The sequence below is a fragment of the Nanorana parkeri genome, unplaced genomic scaffold (genome assembly GCF_000935625.1).
Source record: "Nanorana parkeri isolate BGI_ZX_2015 unplaced genomic scaffold, ASM93562v1 scaffold27, whole genome shotgun sequence".
Lineage (NCBI taxonomy): Eukaryota > Metazoa > Chordata > Amphibia > Anura > Dicroglossidae > Nanorana > Nanorana parkeri.
This window is the reverse complement of record NW_017306295.1, coordinates 2,308,987-2,333,995: the sequence shown is the minus strand read 5'-3', so window position 1 is coordinate 2,333,995 and position 25,009 is coordinate 2,308,987. Positions and strand designations below refer to the sequence as shown.

At 40.3% G+C, this 25,009-nt stretch overlaps 1 protein-coding gene across 1 annotated transcript in view; it reads left to right on the top strand.

Moving 5' to 3' along the window:
- The window catches only part of UCN3 (urocortin 3), a 16,350-nt gene extending 11,076 nt beyond the window's left edge, over positions 1-5,274 (top strand). The window contains exon 2 of the mRNA XM_018566384.1: positions 4,131-5,274. Coding sequence (XP_018421886.1) covers positions 4,140-4,604 — 465 coding nt within the window. The 5' untranslated portion in view covers positions 4,131-4,139 and the 3' untranslated portion in view covers positions 4,605-5,274. The remainder of the gene's footprint in view (positions 1-4,130) is intronic.
- Positions 5,275-25,009: the final 19,735 nt, after the last annotated feature.

The following is a 25,009-nucleotide window of genomic DNA, read 5'->3' as shown; positions in this document are numbered from 1 at the left end:
GTGACCTAAGAAACGTTTCTGGGTGGGTTTGTCTGCGGGGGAGCCAGGGGCGGGGTGTGCTTGGATGGAAGGAGTTTCTCTATTCAAGGTCCAAAGGGTGGGAGGAGGAGAAAGGAGGGCTGGCTTTTTTGACCTCTGAGTTGTACTAATTGAAGAACTACTTAGATGTCCATGGTCTTGTTTCTGGGCGCCCCAGCGATCACTGACTTTTGGGGTACTTTTTTTCCTACCTGCCACAACAAACACTTCGGGAATCCTCAGACACCAAGCCTGGAACCCAACACACACCCTGACAAGCATCAAGCACAACCATACCCGAGATCTGACAACGAACAAGACATTCCTGCGCAGGGACAGGTATATTCTCCACACACCTTCATTGCCTGATATCCCTAACAGGACATCCCGCAACCACACCTTTGTGAGTATTATTTTTTTCTCACTATCACCTACCAAAATGAAATCTCACCATACCATATAAACTACTATACCATATCAGTTCTCTCCTGGGACTTCTGCCCCTCCTTTTTTATCCTCCTTTTTCTTGGAGTTTTTCCAAGTTCATTTAGGAGTTAGGTTAAGAGTTAAGTTTAAGGATAGAATTGTTAGATTTCGTTTAGGTGATCATTTGAAGTGCTAGGTTAGGGAGTTAACTTTTGAAGAGTTAGATTAAGGGTTAACAGTTAGGGTTAGTTTAAGAGTTAGGGATTCATTTTTGCAATTAAGGGCCAAAGTTTACTATTAAGGTTTAGGTTTAAGACAAACAACTCATTTACAGGGCTAGGTTAAGTGTTACAGTGAGGTTAAAATGTATATAAAGAACAATTTTGTTTCAGTTTTGGATAGAAAAGATAAAAGTAAAAACTTATTTCAGTATTCTTTTCCCCTCGTTGTCCCATTGGGGAGATTTTTCTTCACTTCCTGTACTGTGGACACAACGGGAAATAAGAACAAAATACTACCAAAAGGTAAATCCTCTCTTAAGCAGTTCTCACTGCAACTAGTGTTCCTAAAAACCCTTTTCCTTTATTCTTGTTCAGTAACAATTAAAAATGATATTTTCTCCTACTTTCAGTGCTAGTGACAATTAGAGAGGGTGATTCTCCTCACGCAGACAGTGTAGGATACTGAAAAAAAACAAACAAAAAAAGGGTTTGGCTTTAGATAAACTTTATTTTTTTTGTGATAGTTTATAGGTCAAATTATGGGTGTTTCCACAGGGAATCCATGGGAATAAAGAAGAAATGCTTACCTCAAGTATGGGTAATACTAATGGTGCTCAGCAGAAAACTGACATCACGTAGAGACATACATATCATTGCCCCACTTCCACTTTGTCAATATTTAGGCTTTGTGTTAAATAGCAGAAAGGGGAAACACCTGATTATTACTAAAAGGATATATAAACTTAAGCTGTGCAATGGTAGGGCAGGATATAAGGTCTAAAATGTTATTTGTACAATGTATGATGATGAACTAGTCCAAACATCAGATACCTGCAGATGAGTATAATAGTAAAAAATAAGTTTACTGTAAAGGTTCATATGATTCAACTATTTGTAGGCTACAGTGTTATCTTTATGAATTGTACTGTGCAACCAAATAACAATTGCTAAAAATATAAATCATTACATAATTTTAAATGTCTTAATCAACTTTTGGAAATTCAAATTTGAAATGTAATTAATTTCTAATTTTAGCAAAAACATTTGAGAAATATAACCCAATGTAAATCATATGGAAAACAAAGACAATTAGTATTATTATACTGCATATAGCTGAAGTTTCCTTACTTATTTAAAAAAAAAAAAAACACAGATGTTCGCAGATATATGCACACTGTTATATACCTTCATATCTGATATTGTCATTATATGCGCAGCAAACCACAAGCCTTAATGACCCCCTGAGCACAGTAGTGACCCAGGAACTTCTGCACATTATTTCTGTACAATATATATGTTTGACAAGGGTTGCAATGATTCCTGCTCACAGTTCACATGGTTTATTTTACCTTAAAAAGGACAGGTTCACAGTGAGATGCCCTGTGCTCCCTAAATGTAGGATGTATACTCTAATACTGGTAACAAGGAAAAAATAAGGAGAAGTCTTAACACATTTGTACTTGTTCGCCACCTTGGCTTACAAGGGCTTTTTTCACACTGATAGATCAGTTTGTGGCTGCTGATTATTTCCTGGGCATAAAAATCAGGTTATTTGCTTGACATGAAGAGTTGGCTGTGAAGTGTGAGGATTTGTAGTAGTTAAGGAAATATATTAAAAAAAACAAGGGCATTCTACATATGAAAAGCCATGAATGCATTTAACAGTGCGTATTTTAGTGCACTATGGCTATGTACTTGTACCTGCACAGTTTTAGGGCCAAGGTCACTGGGCAGAGCCAGTGGCCTGTGACTACTCTCTTCTTTATTCCTAGATAGGTAGCAACTGACACAAATGATCTTTTTAGGTCCAAGAGTGGCATTCTTCCCAATGACCACCAATGCAATGTGGCTTTCTTCCTCCTACTGACCTCCAATGTAAGAGGGGTTCTTCTCCCACTGATGATAAAAGGTAAGGAGGCCATTTTCCACTGACTACCAATCTCAGGGAATACCTCTCTCACTGATGGTAAATGTAAGGGGGGTCTTCTTCTCTGATCACCAAAAGAACACTACACTTATTGATATGAGGGTACACTACAATTTTAATTGTCTCCATTTATTTTCTGGTCATTTTTATGTTTTGTTTATTTATTACTTTAGTTTATAGAGGAGGGAAATGTTAAATCGTAATTTGACTTGGTTGTCAAATACACGGGAGGCCACATTCTTTATTCTATTATTTATTTTATCAATAACTTACTGATAATGTTGATGTACTGTAGCTTCATTTGTTTTTGGCAGGAGTTTCTTTAGACCTGAAATTTATTCCATGGGTTCTTCTGGAGTAAAGGGGTTGAGGAAGGCTAATATAAACTATGCAGCTACAAAATGTAAAACATCATCACGGTCATTGCTTTTGTCTGTGGCATGACAGTGAAAGAAAATGATCTGAAGTAGTATGGTTCTTACTTTTTAAAGGAAAGGCAATGTGCTCAGTACAGTAATGTACAGCAATCATCTTAATTGCTGTAACTCCTTTAAGTTGATCACAATCAATGTTTGCTGAAGAAAAAATGAAAAATGTTGGGCACTCATGAAGCACCTACCCAGATAACAAGTAATTGAGATGCAAGTTTGAAAATGACTTGCTAAACTATTGCAGACTTGCCAAGCTTCACAATTGTGTTGCACAATTACAGCAAATCTGCATTGCAAGTCTCCAGACCAGCGAGCTTACAGAGCTCTTGCTAGGACCTCCAGAACTCTTGCTGTAGACCTGCTAAGCAAATTTGCTTCAAATTCAAAAGTGTCAACTAGAACTTGTGCTGCGAGTGTTCTGCAAGTCTACAACTTGCCAAGAATGTGTGCATCAAGTTAACAAGAATTACAAGTTATCCCTGGCACAAGTTTGTGGCAAGTTATCCTTGCTATCTGGGTACCCTATAAGTGTACTGTAGCTTACTACAATTGGTCTTACACAGAAACCAACCATATATTGTAGATTTTTGAGGACTAACACAAAACATCGCCTATAAGCTCAATTATTTGGTAAACAAGGCCATGACTGTGAAACACCTTGAAAGTGGTATAGCTCATGCAGGTTTTGGCTTCTCTGTGGTTTAGTGAAATATGTCAGCAATAAAGTTAATTGGGTTTTATACGTCTTTCTAATGAAAGATGCTAAAAGTGAATTCCTGATTGGTTGATTGTGTTTACCTTTATGTATTGTAAAAACTCCCTGTACTGGATTAAAACTATTACCTTTTAGAGTGCTTCGCTCTCTTGTGCATATGCAAAGTTCATCTTGGAAAGCAGAGCTTTGGCTTGCCCCCCTCAGTACCTCACTGGTCAAAGAGGATAGTCACCAGACTTTGTGACCAACAGAAGGTGCAGGGCAAGCCATTGCACCATCTGCAAAGAGTTGGTATTTGCATAATAAAGCATGTTCTGACATGTGTTATATTTTTATTCATTCAATATAGATTTACTTTAATAATATGTTTTCATGTGTGTGTCTAGTCGTAGGGTGGAAGTATGCCTCAAACTAGGCTTCTCCTGCTACTGCTAATGGTGTGTTTGGCCCGATCCAGTCTTCACTACAACTTTTACAAAGCAGAATCGATTTTCAGCTGCCTGAAGGAAGCACTTGAAGAGGCCAAGAGACGGAGCTTTGAAGAAAACTCTATTCTAAGTAAGAGGGGTTATGATTTTGGACCTAGTGATAATCTTCTGTCCAAGGAGGAAGAGGAGGAAGAAGAAGATGAGAAAGAGAAAAGAACATTTCCAGCTGCACGTTACAGGTACCTGTCACAAGCACAGGTGAAGGGCAATGTTTACCAAAACAAGGCAAAGAGCAATCGGCGGACCAAATTTACCCTCTCATTGGATGTGCCAACCAACCTAATGAACATTCTGTTTGACATTGCAAAGGCTAGAAACATGAGAGCAAAGGCTGCAGCAAATGCCCAACTCATGGCCCAAATAGGTAGGCGAAAGTAAGGCTGGCTAGGCCTTGTGTGGGGCACAGAGGAGGGAACATACATTAGCACAAGACTTGTGTCATGAGAGGCCCTCCCATTCCACTCATGGCCGCATCTTGGAACTTATCTTTGTACAGTACACTGCTATATTTTAAGTCCTTAAAAGCTGCATTTACTTCCTACATGTTATTTCCCAAGGGGTGATGTTTCGCCCTCCTCTCCCCTTTTAATTTTTAACATTTTATTTTTATAATTTGTTTTGTTGTTCTAACTTTTTTTCTCTCTGTCTCTCTCTGAAATCTCTGTGTTTTGGCTTTATCTCATTCCCACGGGTTTTCTTATATCTTATTTAATTTTTGTTACATTTTCCTTTGTAGCTTCCATTGCCTTTACATGGAGATTTTAATGCAGAAGTTGAAAATTATTAAAAAAAATATGTTTGCAACTCCCACTGTGATGTTTTTTATTAAACAGATCATTTCTGAAACCTCATAGCTTTTTTGTTTATATGTTAGGTCTTTGCACACCGTGTGATAGAACAATCAGCTATGTAGCTGCACCAATGCCCATTTATTAGATGAACAATTAAATGAGCAAACATCTGTAGTTTTAGCATTTCATCACTGAAACTTATCATCCTTCTAACAAGCAAAAACATTCTGGTTATTAATAAAAAATATCATCCTGGTTAGATCTTCTGTTGGTAATCACAAACTTCCCTTCCTTGAAATGACTGCTGAGCAGTTTCAACAATTGCAGCTTATCCCTTTTGATTCAAACAATGTTTATATTTTTCACAAAACAATGCTAATGTAATGAGCGGGTTACTAATTTCTTGAAAAAGTGCATTCTTGAAAAACAGAAAATTTCCAGCATACTTATCATTTCAGCAAATTATGCTCTAGACTACCATAGCTTCTGGAAGCTCATTATGGCTTGTTCATCTCACACTACTTATATTAGTTTTAGCCATGTTCTAGAGTGCTGTGGGAGCATAATAGTTCAGGGCACCCCATTTTGTAAATAGCAACATTATCTAGAAGCTTTACCCTATCCCCTTTTACCTCCTTCACTTTGCATGAGCCAATGGCCATGCAATATGTGATGCGGCTAGCGTTGTCACCTGGCCAGTATTTTACCTGCCTGTCTTGTAAAAATGGGACTTGTTGCCAATGTTATTAATAGGAATATAATAATAACGCTGGTATTTTTTCCAAGGAAAGATGGCAACATTAGCTGCAATACTGAGCTGTGGGAGGAAGGAGGGAAGAGTAAAAGTGACAACTACAGAATATGAAGTCAATCATAGAGTGCCACAGATTTTGAGCACTGTTAATTTGCAGGAGCCTAGAGGTGCATATTAAGACATGCCAAATGTGGTTTACAAACTTTAATCATGATGAGTCACTTACCAAAATGAGATACAAGCAGCAATAAAATGCATACAATCATAAAAGGTTTCAGAATTTACCTATTCAAAATTTAGAGAGACTAAAGCACCATCCAGTACACTATGGCATAGTAATGGTTACATTAGAATTGTACTATATATTGATAAAGACAGAGAAACATATTGAGAAGGCAGTTTTCATCTTGGGAAAATAAGGCACACTGTGCCATATCAGCTCCATACACTGTGTGTGGTGCCAACAAATGAATGCATTCTAGATATGCACTGAAATGAAAATGTAAAACTGAAACGAAACCAAAATGAAAAAAAATGTCAAGCTGAAACCGAAAATGTTTTTTATTCTAACTTTTTCACATTTTTAAAAAATATTTTATTTTAATTTATTTTTTATAAACTTTTTAATTTTTGTATAATTTTTATTTATGCATTCATTTTTATTAAATATTTTTATTTTTTACTGTTAGGGGACTTCGGGGAAATATTAGGAGTCTAAACATACCTCTGATATTTCCCTTTTAAAATAGAAAAAGAGACTAAGGACACATAGTCCTCTATCTCTTTTTCTGCATCCCCTGTTGTAAATGAACAGGAATCCTCTATGCTGAGTGTTCATGTTCATTCATAACATGTGGATATAGTATGTTTACTATATGTTCAATCATGAATGAACAGGAAGTGATGTAGATCACTTCCCATTCATTCATAATTGAGGATATAGAAAACATACTATGTCATCAATTATTTACAAACACTCAGCGATCACCCTGCTCTCCTTCCTGACAGCTGTCACAGGAGGCTGAGCGGGGTGGTGCGGGAGGAGAGCTTAGCCTCCTGTGACCACAATGGCTGTCTCCGGCCCCACACCGCTCTCCCGATCTGTGACAGGAGGCTGAGCAGTGTGGGACGAGAGACGCCGGCAACTCACAGCACTCTCCTCCCGCAGAGCTCAGTTTCCTGTGACAGATTCTCTCCTCCTTGCTGGGACACAGAGTAATGCCCAGCTGTGAGGAGAGAAAGCACATTTTGCCAAAAGTGCCATTTGCGGCCGATATAGATCAGTGCATTCCTTTTTTTCCAAGGTATATGGAAAATTCTAGCTAAAGCTTCCTATGTAAAAGGTATAAAGTAAATCTAAAGCTTTTTTATTGAGTTTTGGATAGGATGGGAAAAAAAGTTTTTTTTTCTTAGTTTTTACTGTCTCTGTCTAATTCAGTAGATTTCCGTTCATTTTGTACCCCAGAGGCACAACAAGAAGGTAGAGGAAATCTCTCCACAGTGAGAAAAAAATCCACTCTTTGACAGTTGTCACCTTAACAGTTGTCTTCATTGGAATATTTTCCTTCCATTCTTGTGTTGCTAAGAGATATAAAGTTTTAGATTTTCTATTGCTTTCTAGCCCTGTTACAGAGGTCACCAGGAAAAACGGAGATGGTGAAATCAGCAGCAAGTACCTTACAGTGGTTTCAACATTACCCACTTCATCCATATTTTAAAAAGTTTTGGCTTTAGATACATTTTAAGGAATGAAAACCTAGTAAGCAGAGTAAAGCTGGCCATACACCTTACAATTATCTGCAGATTTTCTGTGGTCAGATGGAAAAGGTGCAACAGATTCCTCCATCTACACTTGACTGTGTGGATGGAGTAATCTCCACCTGGGCTAATCTGTTGCACTTTTTCCATCTGACCACAGAAAATCTGCAGATAATTGTAAGGTGTTTAGGCACCTTAAGGCTTGTGTGGATGAGCAAATGCAGTGTGCTTTCCACTCGCATCTATTTGAAAGGCCATTCACAGTTCATTGACACAGTTCATCTGACTTGCAGTTGACCTCCTTATTAACTACATCAACCTTGTTCTAGCTGCTCTTGTGTTCCACTTGACTTGTATGGGGAGAGAAGCAGGTCTGACGGAAACAAATGCCTGTCAACACAGAGTGCAAAAAGCAGAAGGTCTTGGGAACTTAGAGTTATAACCATTTTCTGGAAGGTATAGACGGTTGTGTGTGAATAAACCTTCCAAAATCCATTTAGAACTTTGTTTGGGGTGGCAATGGCCTTTATGTTTTTATAAATGCCTTGACTGCAACACTGATTTCACTTTTGCATGTTGGTACAATAGGACACATATTATGGAAGCCACAAGCCCAATAGTCAGAAATTATCTCCTGATACGCTTATTTCCTTGACTCTGGCTGGACTATATAGAAAATGTCCCCACATACAGCTCTGAGGCAAAACTCGTTTTTCCAATATTGCTACAGAATTTTGTCTGCTAGATCTCCGCTTTCCAAAACAGTGGACCCAAATCACAGAATATCATTTGATTGTAATGCTTATTATTTGTACATCTTTTGTGTCATTTTAAATGCATTGAACTCGAATCTGCAAAGTATAATAGAACTGCACTAGGATTGTTACTATATTGTTACAAAATAAAACTGTATTTTGATCATGTCTGGTGTCATTTCATGCCGAGAGTTAAATGCTGACTAAATACGAACAAAGAATGATATATTTATGAATATTTAAACCCTTCCACAGGTACTCTGGAAACAGATGTGGTGATAAAACAGATTTACTCAGAGAGTGAAACTCCACAGCTACAGACAGCTATAAATATACAACTGAAGCCAATCTCCAGGAAAAAATGGGCAATTTACTACTATCCTACTACTAATAATGGGTGCTGCATTCATTATGCACCCTGACCCTTCTGCAAGTGCAGAACTTCCGCTGCAAAAGTTACAGTCCCGGCTTTAACGAAGCAAAGATAGTGGGTGGCTCACTGCACTTTGGCTATTCACAAAATGTCTTGTATTTTTTTACACAAACGGTGTTCCTGTAAATGGACAAGGGAGTCTACATAGATTACTCTCTCTGGATCTCCCTTATCCATTATCCATTTACAGAACACATTGAAGGGAATTTATCCAAACTGGAGCAGATTATCACTGCGGCCAATCAGCTTCTTTGTCTCATTTTCAAATCTTACCTGAACAAACTGAAGAGAGATGCTGATTGGTTGCGGTGGGCAACTGCTCCAGATTCTGTCTGCTCCAGTTTTGATAAATTCCCCCCATTGTATTCTGTGAAAAATTACAAATACAACTTCTCTATGCTAGAGCCTGGACTGTAACTTTTGGTGCCGGAATTTCGTCACTTACAAAAGGGTTGGGGAGGGGGTGTAAAAAATGATTGTTACTTACTCAGCATTGGCTATATCTATATGGTTAATATGATTAATTTATTCAGGTTCTTCTCAATGTACACTTGCAACTTAGTTGCAGTACACAGGCACGCTACTAGAAAGCGGTATACTGTTTTTAGTACGAGACTTTTTATGTGAAAACAAAAGGTTAACGAACTTTATAGAGCCATACCCCTGATTTGAAATCAATCCTTAAAGAGGAGCTATGGGTAAAGTCAAAAATGACATATATGATGTGGTCTGTCAGTTACATTAGGCATTAACAGAGTATTTTTTGTTTTTCTGAATCCCCTCTGTAGTTGTATTACTTGTTCAATCTACCAGTAACTTTCTTTTTTTTCAACTTCCTTTAACAGAACAAAATGTTCAGCAAAAGCGGCAGATAGAGGGTTAAGGCACACCATTAAACACTGACAGGGGTGCTTAAAAGGTTAAAACCTTTATCCCAAAAAGGAAACAAATCATGTAGTGTTAGCTGAAGTTAGGCTATAATTTGTTAGTCACTTATGTAAAGTTCATCTACATCTACTAGTCCATCTAACACAACCCTCACCACACGTTGACAATACTGCTGCACAAGGGTGGCTACGTTGTTCCTCCATGGATACCTCCATGGAAATCTCCCCTATAGGAACACAGATGGTAGGAAAAACCTGACAGTCGCAAATTTTTTCCTCATTTCGCAAGTAGCAGGCTTTAAGGCCCCTAAAGCAGAACTTCAGATCTAAACAAAAAAATAAACAGCCTATCGGGGGTTAAAAAATGCTGTATTACTCACCTTAGGTCACTGGACCTCTTCCTGTCATGGACACCTCAGCCCCCCCAGTTGCAGTACCATGATGGCCTGGGCTCACAGTACAATATTGCACGAAACAGTGCAGAAGAGGATGGACTCTGGGGCGTCAAGTTAAATTCGAACCCAGACTGTTAGCAGTTTGGGAAATGATAGAACAAACTAGACATATTTGCTGAAGTCTGTCTGTTATGGGCAGTAGCCACTAAATGACATGACAGATACAAGCTGACTTCTGTTTGCAAAACATGCTTGTGGGAATTCTGGGTGAGGTAATTGACCCAATATGGTCATGCCCATATTTGGTAAATTACATCATCCGGGATCCCCACCAGCTTGCTTACATACAGAAGCCAGAGAGATCTGTAATTTTAATACTGGAGTTGCAGCGCATGAAGATCAACAGGTGCAGTGGGTCATCGTGGCAATGGGTCAACATTGCCAGACAACGCTCATCATGATTGTCATACACAGCTCCACATCGTGGACGACGTGATTGATGTTGGATTTACATTGTGGTACATTGCTCCTTCTAAACCATACCAGGTCATGTGCGCTCAACATTGGGAGGGTACTTTATGAGGCCAATGAAAAAGCTCCCGCAGTCAAGGTACCTTTTGAAAGCTTCTGGTATCTAGTAACAAGTGGTTTGCTGTCAGCTAGTTTCTATGCTGCCATACTCTTCGATGCCATGCACGCATCCTGCCTCCAACTTATTTTAAATATAATCAGACAGGATATACTTATAATGCAGGTAAGAGAGGAGCAAGAAACAATATGATAAATACATTTTTGGGGCAGAGTTGCTTTTAGGAAACGGTTACTATAAATAATATGATTAAACAATATTCTTATTTCTAGAAGGTAGCCATCATTTTTACATCTTTCTCTTGCTTTCAAACCTTGCTACTGAGATTTTAATACATCAAAACAGATGTGGTTCTCTGTAGTTGACAATCGTTTATTCAACAAACTAGCAAAAAATGCAAGTCTAGACAGTTTTTACAAAAAAAAGTGGTGTAAATCAGGGATGCATTAAGTTTTCGGCCGCCGAAACATATCGACTGCTAGCAATTAGCTGCTAGCTCAATCCAGGTATTCTGACAGTGGCTGGCGACCACTGTCAGAATACATGGAAATAGTGGGGATTCATAGATCAACGCTTGTAAGCATGGATGGAGGAATTTGTTCTATTTTTTTTTTTTTTTGTTCAGCCTGCGGGTTGAACGAGAAAAATAGAACCGTGTATACACGGCTTTGATCTGGCTTGATTTCTGCCTGCCATAATCCCTTATACAACATCACTAGAAAAGGGAGTGGCAGCACTAGGAGGCAATCAGGAAAGCTGTAGGCACATGTGCTGACAAGGGCAAGGAATAAGCTGAGAGGAGAGAAAAGAGGGATGATTCAGCAATATGTTGATGTTTCTTTATTGCTCAATCACATGCTGGGGGCAGCGTGATGACCAAGCCGTTTGGTTTTAACTGCACATTCTGGACACCAACCTGGCTCAACCGTCTGGATGGGATGTGCAAATCTCGGTACTGGTTGAACTGATTTACAGATCTTTTCATACCCCCCAACTTCCTGAGTTGAAAAATTGTGACACCTTCCAGCACAATGTATTTAGGCAATGGACACATCACTGCCACAACCCTGGTTATGCAGACCATTAAGAATTTACTGTATATGTCAAAAATAGTTGGTTAAACACAGATTTATTTTATCATTACTTTTCCTTAATACTTTTTTAAAATAGCAAAAAACATTTTTTTACAAGATTAGACAAAGGTTTTATTGGGGAATAAGAGGGACAAATGAGAAGGAAAGAGGGATTTGGTTCCAAATGAGGGACAGTCACTCCAAATGAGGGTGGTATCTCCTTTAACAAATTAAAAAAAATATTTATTCATATTATTTAACTTTTAATGTAAACAGAAGGTTGGTCAGCACTGTTTGCAAAAATTGTATTACACTCCTGACCCATCTTTTGAGGGTGGTGGACTCACATGCCAGGGGGACGGTGATTCTTTGTAGAGACTCGAACCTCACTCTCTTCTCGAGCGTGGATAGGTCTGACACCCGTACCCCTCCTCCGACGCGTTCCACTCCCTCATCTCTCACCATGGTCTCTTAGACGGCTGGCGAGAAATCAACCCCCACACCAAAGATTATACATTCTACTCTCACCCCCACAAAACTTTCTCCAGGATAGACCACATATTTCTAAGTCCGGCCTTGGTCCCCAATATACTGCAATCCACCATTACTCCATTCCTATTGACCGACCATAGTTGGGTGACAATGCAGCTTGCGGCTTTGTGGGCTTCTGCCACAGACAGATCTTGGCTTCTGAATGATCTCCTGTTGAATAACGAAACCACGGGTCATGCGATCCAATCGGCGTTAGCTGATTACATCTCCCTGAACTTGGAGGCCGTTGTATCCAACTGGCCTCCTCCCAAAAACGGGAACGGCAAGGGCGCCTTCGCGAACTGGAGCTAGACTTCCAGACAGCCACAACTGCTTTCCAAGCCCAACCCTCCCAGACCAATAGGACAAGGCTGGATGCGGTGACCCGCGAACTTAACTTAATCGTTTCGAGCCTAGCCGACCGTAGCTTGCGTTACAGAACCCATACATTTTACCTTAAAAGGTAACAAGCAGGACTCCCTTCTGGCACGCCGACTGCGTAACACCGACCTTACATATAAACCCTTCCGCGTTCGCAACAGGACGGGCACTAAAATTACAGCTGAATTGGAACGGCACTTGGCATCACTATACTCCGCTCCAGACCAAACCCACCCCTCCGCTTATGCCGGCTTCTTAGACAATGTCGCGCTACCTACTATATCCCCATCGTTCCACGCTTCCCTGGAGGAACCAATCACATTACTTGAACTTAAATGGGCAATTAAATCCCTGAAACCAAACAAAAAACCGGGCCCTGACATTTTCACACCCCTCTACTATTAAAAATACTCTGACCTTCTCGCCCCCTTGCTACTGGTAGCACTTAATTCCATTCACTCGGGAAGCTGCTTCCGTCCGCAATCCCTATCGGCCTCAATATGTATGATCCCTAAACCTGACACTGACACCTCCAATTGCACTAAGTTCCACCCTATATCCTAAACGTGGATATCAGACTCCTAGCGAAAATTCTGGTGGCGCGCCTCAAACGCGATATTACTACGGTTATACATGGTGATCAGGTTGGCTTCATGCCCCATAGGCAAGCAGGTGATGGAGTCCGTCGGGCTTGCCTCCTGATCGACGCTGCCAAGCGCCAAAATATTCCCATGATGCTCCTCTCCGATATAAAGAAGGCGTTTGATTCTCTGTCCTGGGGCTTCCTTTTTAGCATTCTCCGCAAATGGGGCTTTGGTCCTACGTTCCTTGCGTGGGTCCAATCCTTATATTCTAACCCCAATATGCCGGCCATCGCTCAGCCTCTTTTCCTATCTTTCGCGGTACGCGCCAGGGGTGTCCCTTATCCCTATTACTTTTTGCTCTCGCTATCAAACCGCTGGCCCAGCTCATTCGAGACCACCCTGATGTCACGGGAATTTCCGATTGCAGGTCACCAACACAAGCTTAGCCTTTTTGCGGATGACATTCTCCTCTTCATTTCTAACCCCGTTACCTCCCTGCCACACCTTCTCAATCTCCTAGACCGCTTTGGCGCAATCTCCCACCTCCTGATCAACCTCCACAAATCCAAAGCCCTGGACGTGTCCCTCCCCAAATGCTTGGTCGACACTCTCCGAGCATCTCCGAGCATCCCTACCCACACTCCCTCCGATATTTAGGTATCCGCCTCACCCCCTCCCTTGAATCCCTCTACGCCGCTAATTATCCCCCTCTATTCTCCCACCTCTCTCAACTACTACGCACCTGGTCACGTTACTCTATCTCATGGCTAGGGAGAATCTCTGCCGTCAAAATGACCCACCTGCTTAAATTACTGTACCTGTTTAGAGTGCTCCCAGTCCCAATCCCGACGTATAGATTCCAGATACTGCAGCGCCAATTATTTCAATTTATCTGGCACAACACACATTCCCGCAATTCACGGCAAACACTCTACTCACCCAAACTCTGAGGCGGTTTGGGAGTCCCACATATCCTCAGCTATTATGTGGCGGCCAAAATTACACCCCTGACCCTATACACATCTGCAGGCCCCAAATCGTTCCAACAATTGAGATCCTCCTATCAGCTCCCAGCTACGGAGCTTTTTCAATACCTCCAAGTCAAGCATTTCTTGTCCTTCTAAGTCCCCAAGTTCCCTACAGGTGCCACATTTACTTTTTTTGAAAGAGCCTGTCACACTGACCCATACGCTCCTGGTCTGATCTCCTCCAACTGTGACTCCTTATTATCTAGCCTTACCGCTACCTCCTACACCTATATATCTGCCTGGGAAAGGGACCTCGGTTGCCCCATTGCTGAAGCCGACTGGCAATCCATCTGGGAAACGACCAAATCCAGCTCTCAAAACGTGAACGCACTGGAGATCAACTACAAATTGCTCTACCGCTGGTACCTAGTCCCGAGTCGCTTACGAGCATTCGTTCCGGGACATACGGGGGAGTGCTTCCGAGATTGTGGAGAAGTGGGGTCCTACTTACATGTCTGGTGGTCCTGTCCGACAGCGCAGACTTTCTGGCACCGTGTACTGGACATCTTGGCTAATCTACTGGAAGATAAAGTCGCACGTTTTGAACAGACGTGGCACCCATGGCTCCAATATCTCCAGTCGCAATCATTTGACTGCAGCCTACTACCACTTTAACTCTTTGTCTTGGAAATTATCATCCACCAGTGCCTGGGACCACACTTAACCTGGTAAGCCTTCTTCTTCTCCCTCTTTCTATCCTCCATATCCCCTCCTGCCTTTTCTTTTTCTTCTCCTCTCATTTCTGCCTAATCGCCCTCCCTGGGCGAGGTCCTTTAAGTTCGTAGTAGTTCTTATGTTTCCCCATAACGCAAGTGGTGCTTCTGCATTGCAGCGACTCACTGTAGCGCAGCTCCCTTCTTATAACCCTGGAACTTCATTAGGAAATTGAATTTTTATAATCTCAATGCTGATGTGTAACACCTCGATTTCTGTGACGTATGCTGTAGCCTTGTACTACCACTGCCTCCGAATATGTGTTATGTCAAAAATCGATAAAAAACATTGTTTTCAGAAAAAAATTGTATTACACTATGAATACCACAGTATTGTTTTGTCCTGGTTGGACAGGACCAGTACCGTAGACAAATTAAAACAAAATAGAACCTTTTGAATCTTTTTGTTTTAATTTGTGTATTACAATATACACTAAGATTTCAATTGTACTACCCATAACTGGGGAAAAACAATTACCCACTTCTTTTCTGACCTCGCATTAATGAAGGTTTACTATCATTGCTAACATAATTACTATTTACAGTTATTCTCCTTTCCAATAAAACCTCAGTGGACCTCAATGAACCTCAGGGTTAATGACAAGGGCTGTATTTTTAAATATAAATAGCATTCTCAATAAAAGCATCCATCAATAAAATATTTTTGAACATGCTAATGTTTACAGGAAAGATAGTAATATTACTAATAAAGACCGATTTTTAATTTTCTCTTACCAGTGGAGGATAATGGTTACTTAATATGAACGGGTTTTTAAATTTCATTTATCTAATAATAAATAAATATAGTCTTATTTAAACACAACTTTTAACATTGCTTTATCTTTTATGCAAAATTGCTTTAAAAACAAAATAAAAGTCATTGATGTAAAAAGTAACTAGTGGAACCTCTTTTACTGGTAACAACCTCAGCTAAATGCTTCCTGTAGCTGCTGTGCTGGTGTGCCCAGAGGGTAGGAGGCATTTTGCCACATTTCTATACTAGAAAATCTGTTTTGGTTGGTTCCAGTATATTTTTAGTCTGTCTTGTATGAATGGCCTGTCATAGCTTATGCTGCAGCATTTAATTGGATTTCAGGCAAGGACTCTGGTTTGCCCATTCTAAAAAAAGGATTTTTCCTGTTTAAATTATTTTGTTGATTTATTTATAGGGTTGTAGTTTGTGCATTGAGTAAGTGCATCGAGTTCAACCTATAGAGGTAAGTGGAGAAAAAATATTCCTGTTTATTTATTTCATGTGCACATGATTAGATAATTGAAGTGACTATTTACAATTTATTGTGTGAAGATTCTCAGTTCCTTTGGCCAACTGCATGTCCTAAATTCTTGAGATTTTTTTTATCTTAGACACTGTGACATACTGCAGTATTATCTCCTGATATGGATTTAAATTCATTGGTCCAACAAAGACTGTAAGCTGTCTAGGCACCAAGGCAACAAAACAGTTTCTCCCGCTACAATGCCTTGCATTTAAGAATAAAGGTCTGGTGTTGGTATATGTTTTTTTATTATTTGTACCAAAAAGTTCAAATTTTGTCTCATCTGTCGACAAAATATTGTTAAATTGTAGTAGACATACAAGTGGTCTTTAAAATTTTGAGATAGGCAGCACTATTGTATTAGAAGAGAAGTGATTTACACCTATCAACATTCTTGGTCAGTGTTTTTCTGACAGTAGGCTCTCAAACACAGAAATGATCAAAACCAAGAAATGTCTGCAGATCCTCATTTGCCATACTAACATTCTGTCATCTGAGGGTTATATATGCCCTTGCACGGATCTATGAAGGATACGTACTACTAGAAAGAGTACCAACAGTGTTTTTGTAGAGTAACACATATCCAAGTCTTCAGACATTTTCTGCAAACCCTTTCTAGTCTTGTGAACTTCAACAACTCTACTTTAGGTTTCCCTGGTGGAAAAGGTAAAAAACAAATCTCCAGGATAATGAGATTGTGATAAGGAGGTAATTGAAATGATCTGTTTTTATCAATGTGTCAGGTGTTCCAATTAGCTCCACTGTGGGGGTAATCTTATCTGCTGTACAGTTAAGACATACACTATATTGCCAAAAGTATTGGGACGCCCCTCCAAATCATTGGATTCAGGTGTTCCGTGAAATTTCACTGCTACTAAATATTCCACGGTCAACTGTTGGTGGTATTATAACAAAGTGGAAGCAATTGGGAACAGCAACTCAGCCACAAAGTGGTAGGCCACGTAAAATGACAGTGCGGGTCAGCACATGCTGAAGCGCACAGTGCTTGTAGTTATTTTTCAGTGGTTGGGCTTGGCCCCTTAGTTCCAGTGAGGGGAACTCTCAAGGCATCAGCATACCAAGACATTTTCATGCTCCCAATGTTGTGGGAACAGTTTGGGGATGGCCCCTTCCTGTTCCAACATGACTGCACACCAGCGCACAAGGCAAGGTCCATAAAGACATGGATGAGCGAGTTTGGGGTGGAGGAACTTGACTGGGCTTCACAGAGTCCTGACCTCAACCCGATAGAACACCTTTGGGATGAATAAGAGCGGCGACTCTGAGCCAGGCCTTCTCGTCCAAAATCAGTACCTGACCTCACAAATGCGCTTCTGGAAGAATGGTCAAACATTCCCATAGACACACCCCTAAACCTTGTGGACAGCCTTCCCAGAAGAGTTGAAGCTGTTATAGCTGCAAAGGGTGGGCCAACTCAATATTGAACCCTACGGACTAAGACTGGGATGCCATTAAAGTTCATGTGCGTGTAAAGGCAGGCGTCCCAATACCTTTGGCAATATAGTGTACATTTGGTTACCTGTTTTGAACAGAAAAGTGTTGTTCAAATGTAAAATGAGCTGATCTGAACAGAGTTTTCTTAGGGTCTCAGGATGTCAAAGACGTTGGAAGCAAGTCTATAATTTTCCAGAACACAACATTAAACACATTTTTTTTCCACAACTGTATATTACGGTTTTGTTGGCCTTTTGGCATGGATCTTTAAAAAAAAAAAAATCTTTCATACTGCACCACAGTGGGGTAGGCTTGTCAATGTTTGAAACACCTACCTAAAACAGTCATTGTATGAAAAACAAAGGCATAGGCATTTGATGAAGCATGGTAACACATTAATGACCTCAATATTCTATAACACAATGAAAGACAAAAATGCTATCCACCTAACAAAAATAGCTACACTTGCCTTCTGCTCCACATTGTCAATGATGTCAAATTTATAAATTAAATATGCTCAATAAATGACATTGATTTTTAATGAGGGAACGGAGCTGGAGGGAAAGCATCAGTGCTTAATTGTGTAAACACCTGTTGTCTCCTTATGAAACCTCTGCACACTGTAAAAGTCACTGAGTAATTTTGACAGTGGCAATATCGCCTGTCATATCTGCTTTGACATTGTACGGTGATGTTTCTACCCACAGAAATACCACCTACTGGTAAAATATTCTGGTTTTCTTTGGGACCCAACAGTTAAACATTTTCCCTCTGCCAAATTTGCAAACTTGCAGGAAAGCACACAGTATATTCATACTTTGAATATTTTCAATATTTAGTGGATTATTTAGATATCAAATTAATTTATTTAATACATTCTTAATTTACTATTATTTCTAGAATTAAATGAATGTTATTATTTGGTTGTTTTTAGTTTTTTTTCCCATTTGCTGTTTGGAGAGCAATGGATGCACATATTTGTTGTGCGCGCAATAATGTTTGTACCATAGTGGTGGCAGAATAACCAGGCAACCTGCCTCTCTGCATTCAGCTAGTTTATGGTAAAATTATCCAACATTTACACATTGCTTATTTGTTGTTCAATGCACAGATAATGGACAGAGGTAAATAAACCACCTAATATAACATTAAGCGTTGTCTGAATACAATATAGGGTGATTTATTGTGATAGACTATAAAAGTTCGAACAGCACTGACAACGACCTCTAGCAATGGACTGGTACTTTAAAGGAACCCGCACTCCAAAACTCAGAGACCCCTGCTGATCTCTTTTGAACCTTCACTTCCAGTGACCCCAGATGACTCAACACAGTGATCAGCTCCAAACAGTGTAAAACCATTTAATGGAAGAACCTGAAGTTACCAATTTACATTGACAACATTGCTCCACCCTTCATGTTTCATCTAGTATGACTCTGTCAGCCCCTGGATGATGCATACAATATGAGACAAATAAATTGTGCTTTCAGGTATGAAACTGAGGGACTGTACATAAATTATTCCTCCACATCTATCACCTAAAGTGTTGGATGGGGTGTTTAAAAGTAAGTAAATATCCTTTGAAATATTCTAACAAAATAAAAGATGAAGTGATCCTGTACCTGCACATATATATTGAATAAACAAATAATCTATTACTAGTTCATCTTTATTTTAATTGAAAGGGATTTATGAACACATTACATCTGTGTGTCATGTTACATTTTCCTGTAGATGGATGCTACTGACCACGGTTTGCTGGTTGAATCACCCAGTGATGAATCAGACGAAGCGTGAGGAGAATATGATAGTGTGACTACATTTAACTTATTCAGATCAAAATTAATGTGTACTATGTGACCTTAAGTGGGAGGAAAACTCTTGAGTTGTAAGGGAAGCAACAGCTCACCTCACCATATTTCTGCCCTATATGTTACCATGACATCAATTGATCAATTTGAAGTCTGTAAAAAAATAAAAAATCATTATGACTATTTGTTATAATGTAGCATTGCAGCACGCTTTAAAATATCACAGAAATATAAACTGCATTTTGTAGATTTAAAGGAATTTTTTTTTAAACAAAAAGAAGGTCTCAACAATTAATACTTACAGTACTTGTCATGCTGTCTATGCTGCCAAACTCCACTGCATTGATAAGAGAATGTTCAGCATCTAACACACTTCAGAGTGTTTTGGATGCCTGGTCCCCAAATGCTTTCTGTAGTTCCTGCTGTTGGCCCCTTTGTCATTAATGTGCCCCAAAGTGGGGGGTGGTGGATAAAAACCACAGGCTACCCAGCATTCAACATTCCTGGAAATGTTCAAAGTGAAACATTCTACAGCAAGCTTTTCTCTTCAAGGCAGCAGAGTTTGGTAGTGTGGGCAAGCAATTAGTAATTGGTGAGGGTGCTCCCCGCACACCTTTCAGCAGTCCCGGCCAGTAGAGAAGAGGTGCTTGCAGTAACTCCCACGGATGGCACAGTGTAATGCACAAAGTAGAAAAAGTAGGTTACCAGCACTCAAAATAATTTCAAATAGATAAGTCCTTTTTTATTGGACATACGTGTCACAATAGTCAAACAGCCAGGCTGTTTGACTATTGTGACACGTATGTCCAATAAAAAAGGACTTATCCATTTGAAATTATTTTGAGTGCTGGTAACCTACTTTTTCTACTTTGGGCAAGCAATTATTTATTGTTGAGAGCATTCGCTTATTCGCTTGTGTGAGTGGTGTTCTTGGGGGTATTTTCGTGTAGGGGGATGCTTTTTACTGGGGGGGAGGTATTTTTTTGCAGGGGGAACTCTTTGCTCAAGGTAAATCTGCATGTTAGGAGTGTTCAACATACAGCAAAGGGGTATGGAATTACTCCAGTCTGTTTTACTCTATATGATGTGTGTCTCAGAAGGGCTGTGCAGGATCTGTAGTGGGCTCCGCAGGGTCTCAGGGGGGGCTGTACATGATCTGTGGTGGGCTCTGCAGGCCCAGGTGCGTTTCACCACCTGGGCTCAATCATAGAGGTGCGCCTAGATGGTGAAACGCGTGAGCGGCATTGGAGTGGGAGAGATACTATGGTGGTGTATACCTTGCATTTTGAACTGTGCATGGAATTTACAACAATAAAGTTGGATTTTTATAGACCTCGGTTTCACGCGGCTGATTGGAGACATATTGTTTGACAAGTGGTAGCACACTGCAGCCTGCACCCAATGTCTGTATTGTGGAACTGGAGCAGTGAGTCTTTTTATTTTTTGGAGTAATGCAGGTTGTATTATAGTGACAATGCCGAGGGTCTCCTGAAGAAGCAGGTCATGTTAAAAACCCTGTGAAACGGGCAGAGTGATCCTCAACTTACTGGAAACACCAGCAATTGACACATCAAAAGCTAATTGTATAACCAACACAAAGAACAAAGTTTGTATGAAATGCTAGATTTAAACAAAAAATGTATATTTCTTAATGTTCACTATTTTGCTTATATGAGACATGTTCTTCTAACGTAATTCATTTTTTGAATGTTTGATGACTACCTATATTTATACTTTGATTTGCTTAATAAAACTTTATGGAACAAAAAAATATATAGCTGGACCAGTAAGAGCTGGAGGATAACCCTCAGATGTGGCATAATCTCAATGTACACTTTATGCAATGTCAGTTTATTTTTATTGAAGAAATAAGTACTTTTAAAAAAAAAAATTTGCAAAAGATTATTCAGATCTCAATGTGACTCACAGGCACCATTGGTCCCTGTTTGTGTTGTAAAGTAGGCACCGCTCCAAGCTCTCTCCTGTGATGGACTACAATCTTACGTTTAGTTTACTCATTTGTATTGAGCTTACAGTCCATCACGGGAGTGAGCCTGGAGTGGTGGCTACTTTACAACACACACAGGGACCATGGGGTACCAAAGTAGCCACCCTCCAGAAGGAAGGACAGTCTCTGCACTAGTTCAGAGAAGATTTAAGGATCTACAGCTGAGTGATACAGAAACAAGATACATTTTTGTTAATAGTTAAAAGGTACTTGAATTCATTTTTAAGATTTAACTCCAGAGTTTAGTGTCATTTTAAATATGAGTAATGTGGTACCATTTAAGTCTGCCATGTTATTTTGAATAAATACAGTATTTAATATACATAGGCTTTAAAATATGTTGTAGGTACGGGGACTTGGTACATATGTGTTGTGTATACAGTCAGGAAAATAATTATTTGATCCCCTGCTCATTTTGTAAGTTTGTCCACTGACAAAGAAATTAAAAGTCTATAATTTTTATCATAGGTGTATATTAAATGACAGATACAGAATGATCAACCAAAAATCACACATGAAACAAATGTTATAAATTGAGTTGCAGTTCAGTGAGTAATATAAGTATTTGATCCCCTACCAACCAACAATAATTCTGTCTCCCACAGACTGGCTATGTGGTACACAGATTAGTCCTGTCAATTTAAGAAGGTGCTCCTAATGACAACTCGTTATGTATATAAAAAAACACCTGTCTTGGTCTTACCACCATGGGCAAGACCAAAGAGCTGTCAAAGAACATTAGGGACAAGATTGTAGACCTGCACAAGGCTAGAATGGGCTACAAGACTGTCAGCAAGAAGTTTGGTGAGAAGGAAACAACTGTTGGATCGATTATTCACAGATGGAAGGAATACAAAATAACCATCAATCACCCTCGGTCTGGAGCTCCATGCAAGATTTGGTCTCATGGGGTAAGGATGACCATGAGAAAAGTGATGGATCAGCCCAGAACTACACGGGAGGAGCTTGTGAATGATCTAAAGGCAGTTGGAACCACAGTCACCAAACAAACCATTGGTAACACAATACACCGCCATGGATTGAGATCCTGCAGCGCTCGCAAGGCCCCCCTCCTCAAGAAGGCACATGTACAGGCCCATCTGAAGTTTGCCAATGAACATCTAAATGATTCAGAGAAGGATTTGAAGAAAGTGCTGCGGTCAGATGAGACCATTATTAAGCTCTTTGGCGTTAACTTGACTTGCCGTGTTTGGAGGAAAAAAATGCCGACTTTGACCCTAAGAACACCAACCCTACAGTCAAGCAGGGAGGTGGAAACATTAGGCTTTAGGGCTGTTTCTCTGCTAATGGTACAGACCGACTTTGCCGCATTGAGGGGCCAATGGACGGGGCCATGTATTGTAAAATCTTTGATGGGAACCTCCTTCCTTTAGCCAGAACACTGAAGATGGGTCATGGATGGATACTTCAGCATGACAATGACCCAAAATATACTGCCAGGACAACAAAGCAGTGGTTAAAGAAGAAGCACATTAAGGTCATGGAGTGGCCAGTCTCCAGACTTTAATCCTATATATACCATGATCCTAATACAGCAAAAAAACAGGCGGCCGGTTATTTAGGGGTTATTAGTTCATCAGCTAAATTACATGCACACTAGCATTTTTAATGTTTTACGATATGTGATCATGATCATATTTGGTACTGTTGACATTTACTGTCTTGATTTATGTGAAGTGTGAATTTGAATGATAAATTCACTTTAATGTTAAAACGGACAAATTTTAGACCAAAAGGTTTGAAGATAAGGCCAAGCTATGTTGGTGATTTTCAGTCACATTGCTCTGGAACAGAAAATGTGCAGTAGATAGAAACATTTAAAACAACAGCAATCTAAAAAACCTGTTTAATTGCTAGGACATGAAATACTATTTTTGACATTTTTGATTTATCCAGGCCAGTGAACATATTGGGTCTTGATGACAAAATTCTACAAAGCTAGTAGGCATGTGCAAAATGAAAAGCTTTAATTAACCCAAAATTTGGGTGAAAAGTTTTTTTTCGTTTTGTTACTTTTTTGGTCTATGGACTGCATAAATCCATAGACAATATCACCAACATAAAGCCTTAAAAGGAGAACTATGAGGTGAGTGATTTTCCCCTCATCCTCATAGTTAGAGCCGACATGTGACAAAGAAGCTGTCACAGGTCGGCTCTATTGATCGGGAAGTGAGTGAACGCCGATAGCTCACTTTCCGATCATCTTGCTTTCAGTCACCGCTTCCTGCAGGGATTACCCCCTCCCCTCTCCTCCAGCTCTGAATGGAGGAACTGACGGGGAGGGGGCGGGCAAAGCTGGCTCTGCCTCTAGATAGGCAGAGCCAGCTGTCACTCACGCAGCTGGGTGGATCCAGACAGTATTGTCGGGATCCGTCCCGGCTGCGGCGCTCTCAGTATATTACCGACAATAGCCCGCGATATACTGAGCTTTGGGTCACGGGAGGAGGTTAGCATATGTCCTCCCGTGACCCTAAAGAGAACTATGGGGAAATACACTTACCCCATAGTTTTCTTTAAAGTTAAAGTCTTAAAGGCCAAGTTCACCTTTCTGACCATGTTTCCACTAATTCTCACTTACTGCCCACACAGCCATGTCATCCATCCACAGCATGGAGGAACTACAAGTGCCCTCTGTTATCGCAGCAGAGGGGCTTGTTGTTTCAAAAGAATACAAGTGCGGTGAAGTCACAGGGTTGTGGAAATGTTTTTAAAAATTACTTGTCCAAGGACTAAAGTGGGGGCCCAATATACTTGTTCTTCAATAAAATGAACATTCGGTGATCCTGAAAGGATTCTTTGGTGTGCTGGTGACTTTCTTCTGAACGATTTCTGCATACACCGGTGGCACCCGCAGTCATTGCAAGCACCCTCCCCAGCCATTGGGATATCCGGTAAGGAGTGCACAAGATTTAATCTCATCCCGATCTACTTGTCCCTCATGACTAACTATCTACTTGTCCTGATACCAAAATTAATTTGAACCAAAACCGTATTCAGCAGTGCTAAGAAGTGCTTCTCAGTCAGTGTCGTCAAGTGACCGAGCTGACCAACGAGTGCTTGCATCTTACAAGAGTAATTCAGAATACATGGCACAGGGATGCACTGGACGGCAGTGTGGGGTACAGATAGTACACCCATACTGGTAGACGGGAAGGATCGTTCGCCAAAAGGTAAGTATAGCGAGGTGGGGAGGGGGGAAAGAGGAGGCCAGATTTGTGCGGGTAATTCCATTTTCCCAAATTACTTGGGAAAGTGAATTTACACTTTAGGGCTGTTGCAGACATGAGAAATCCCAGCCCCTATTGATTTAATTGGGGTTACAGCTGTGTGACAATCACAGAAAAAAGGTCCATGTACCTTTTTTCCCGAGAATTTCCCGATTGCTCCACGGTCATGAATTACCCAGGTGCGAACCTGCCCCTAATGCACATTGTGCACGTTAGAGAGCGCTGCTGCCCGGCCACAATATGGCACAAAGTGGAATAGGGGCACCACTCTTTATTTGCATGCAGATGGAGGGGGCAGTTAGGGATGGTTTA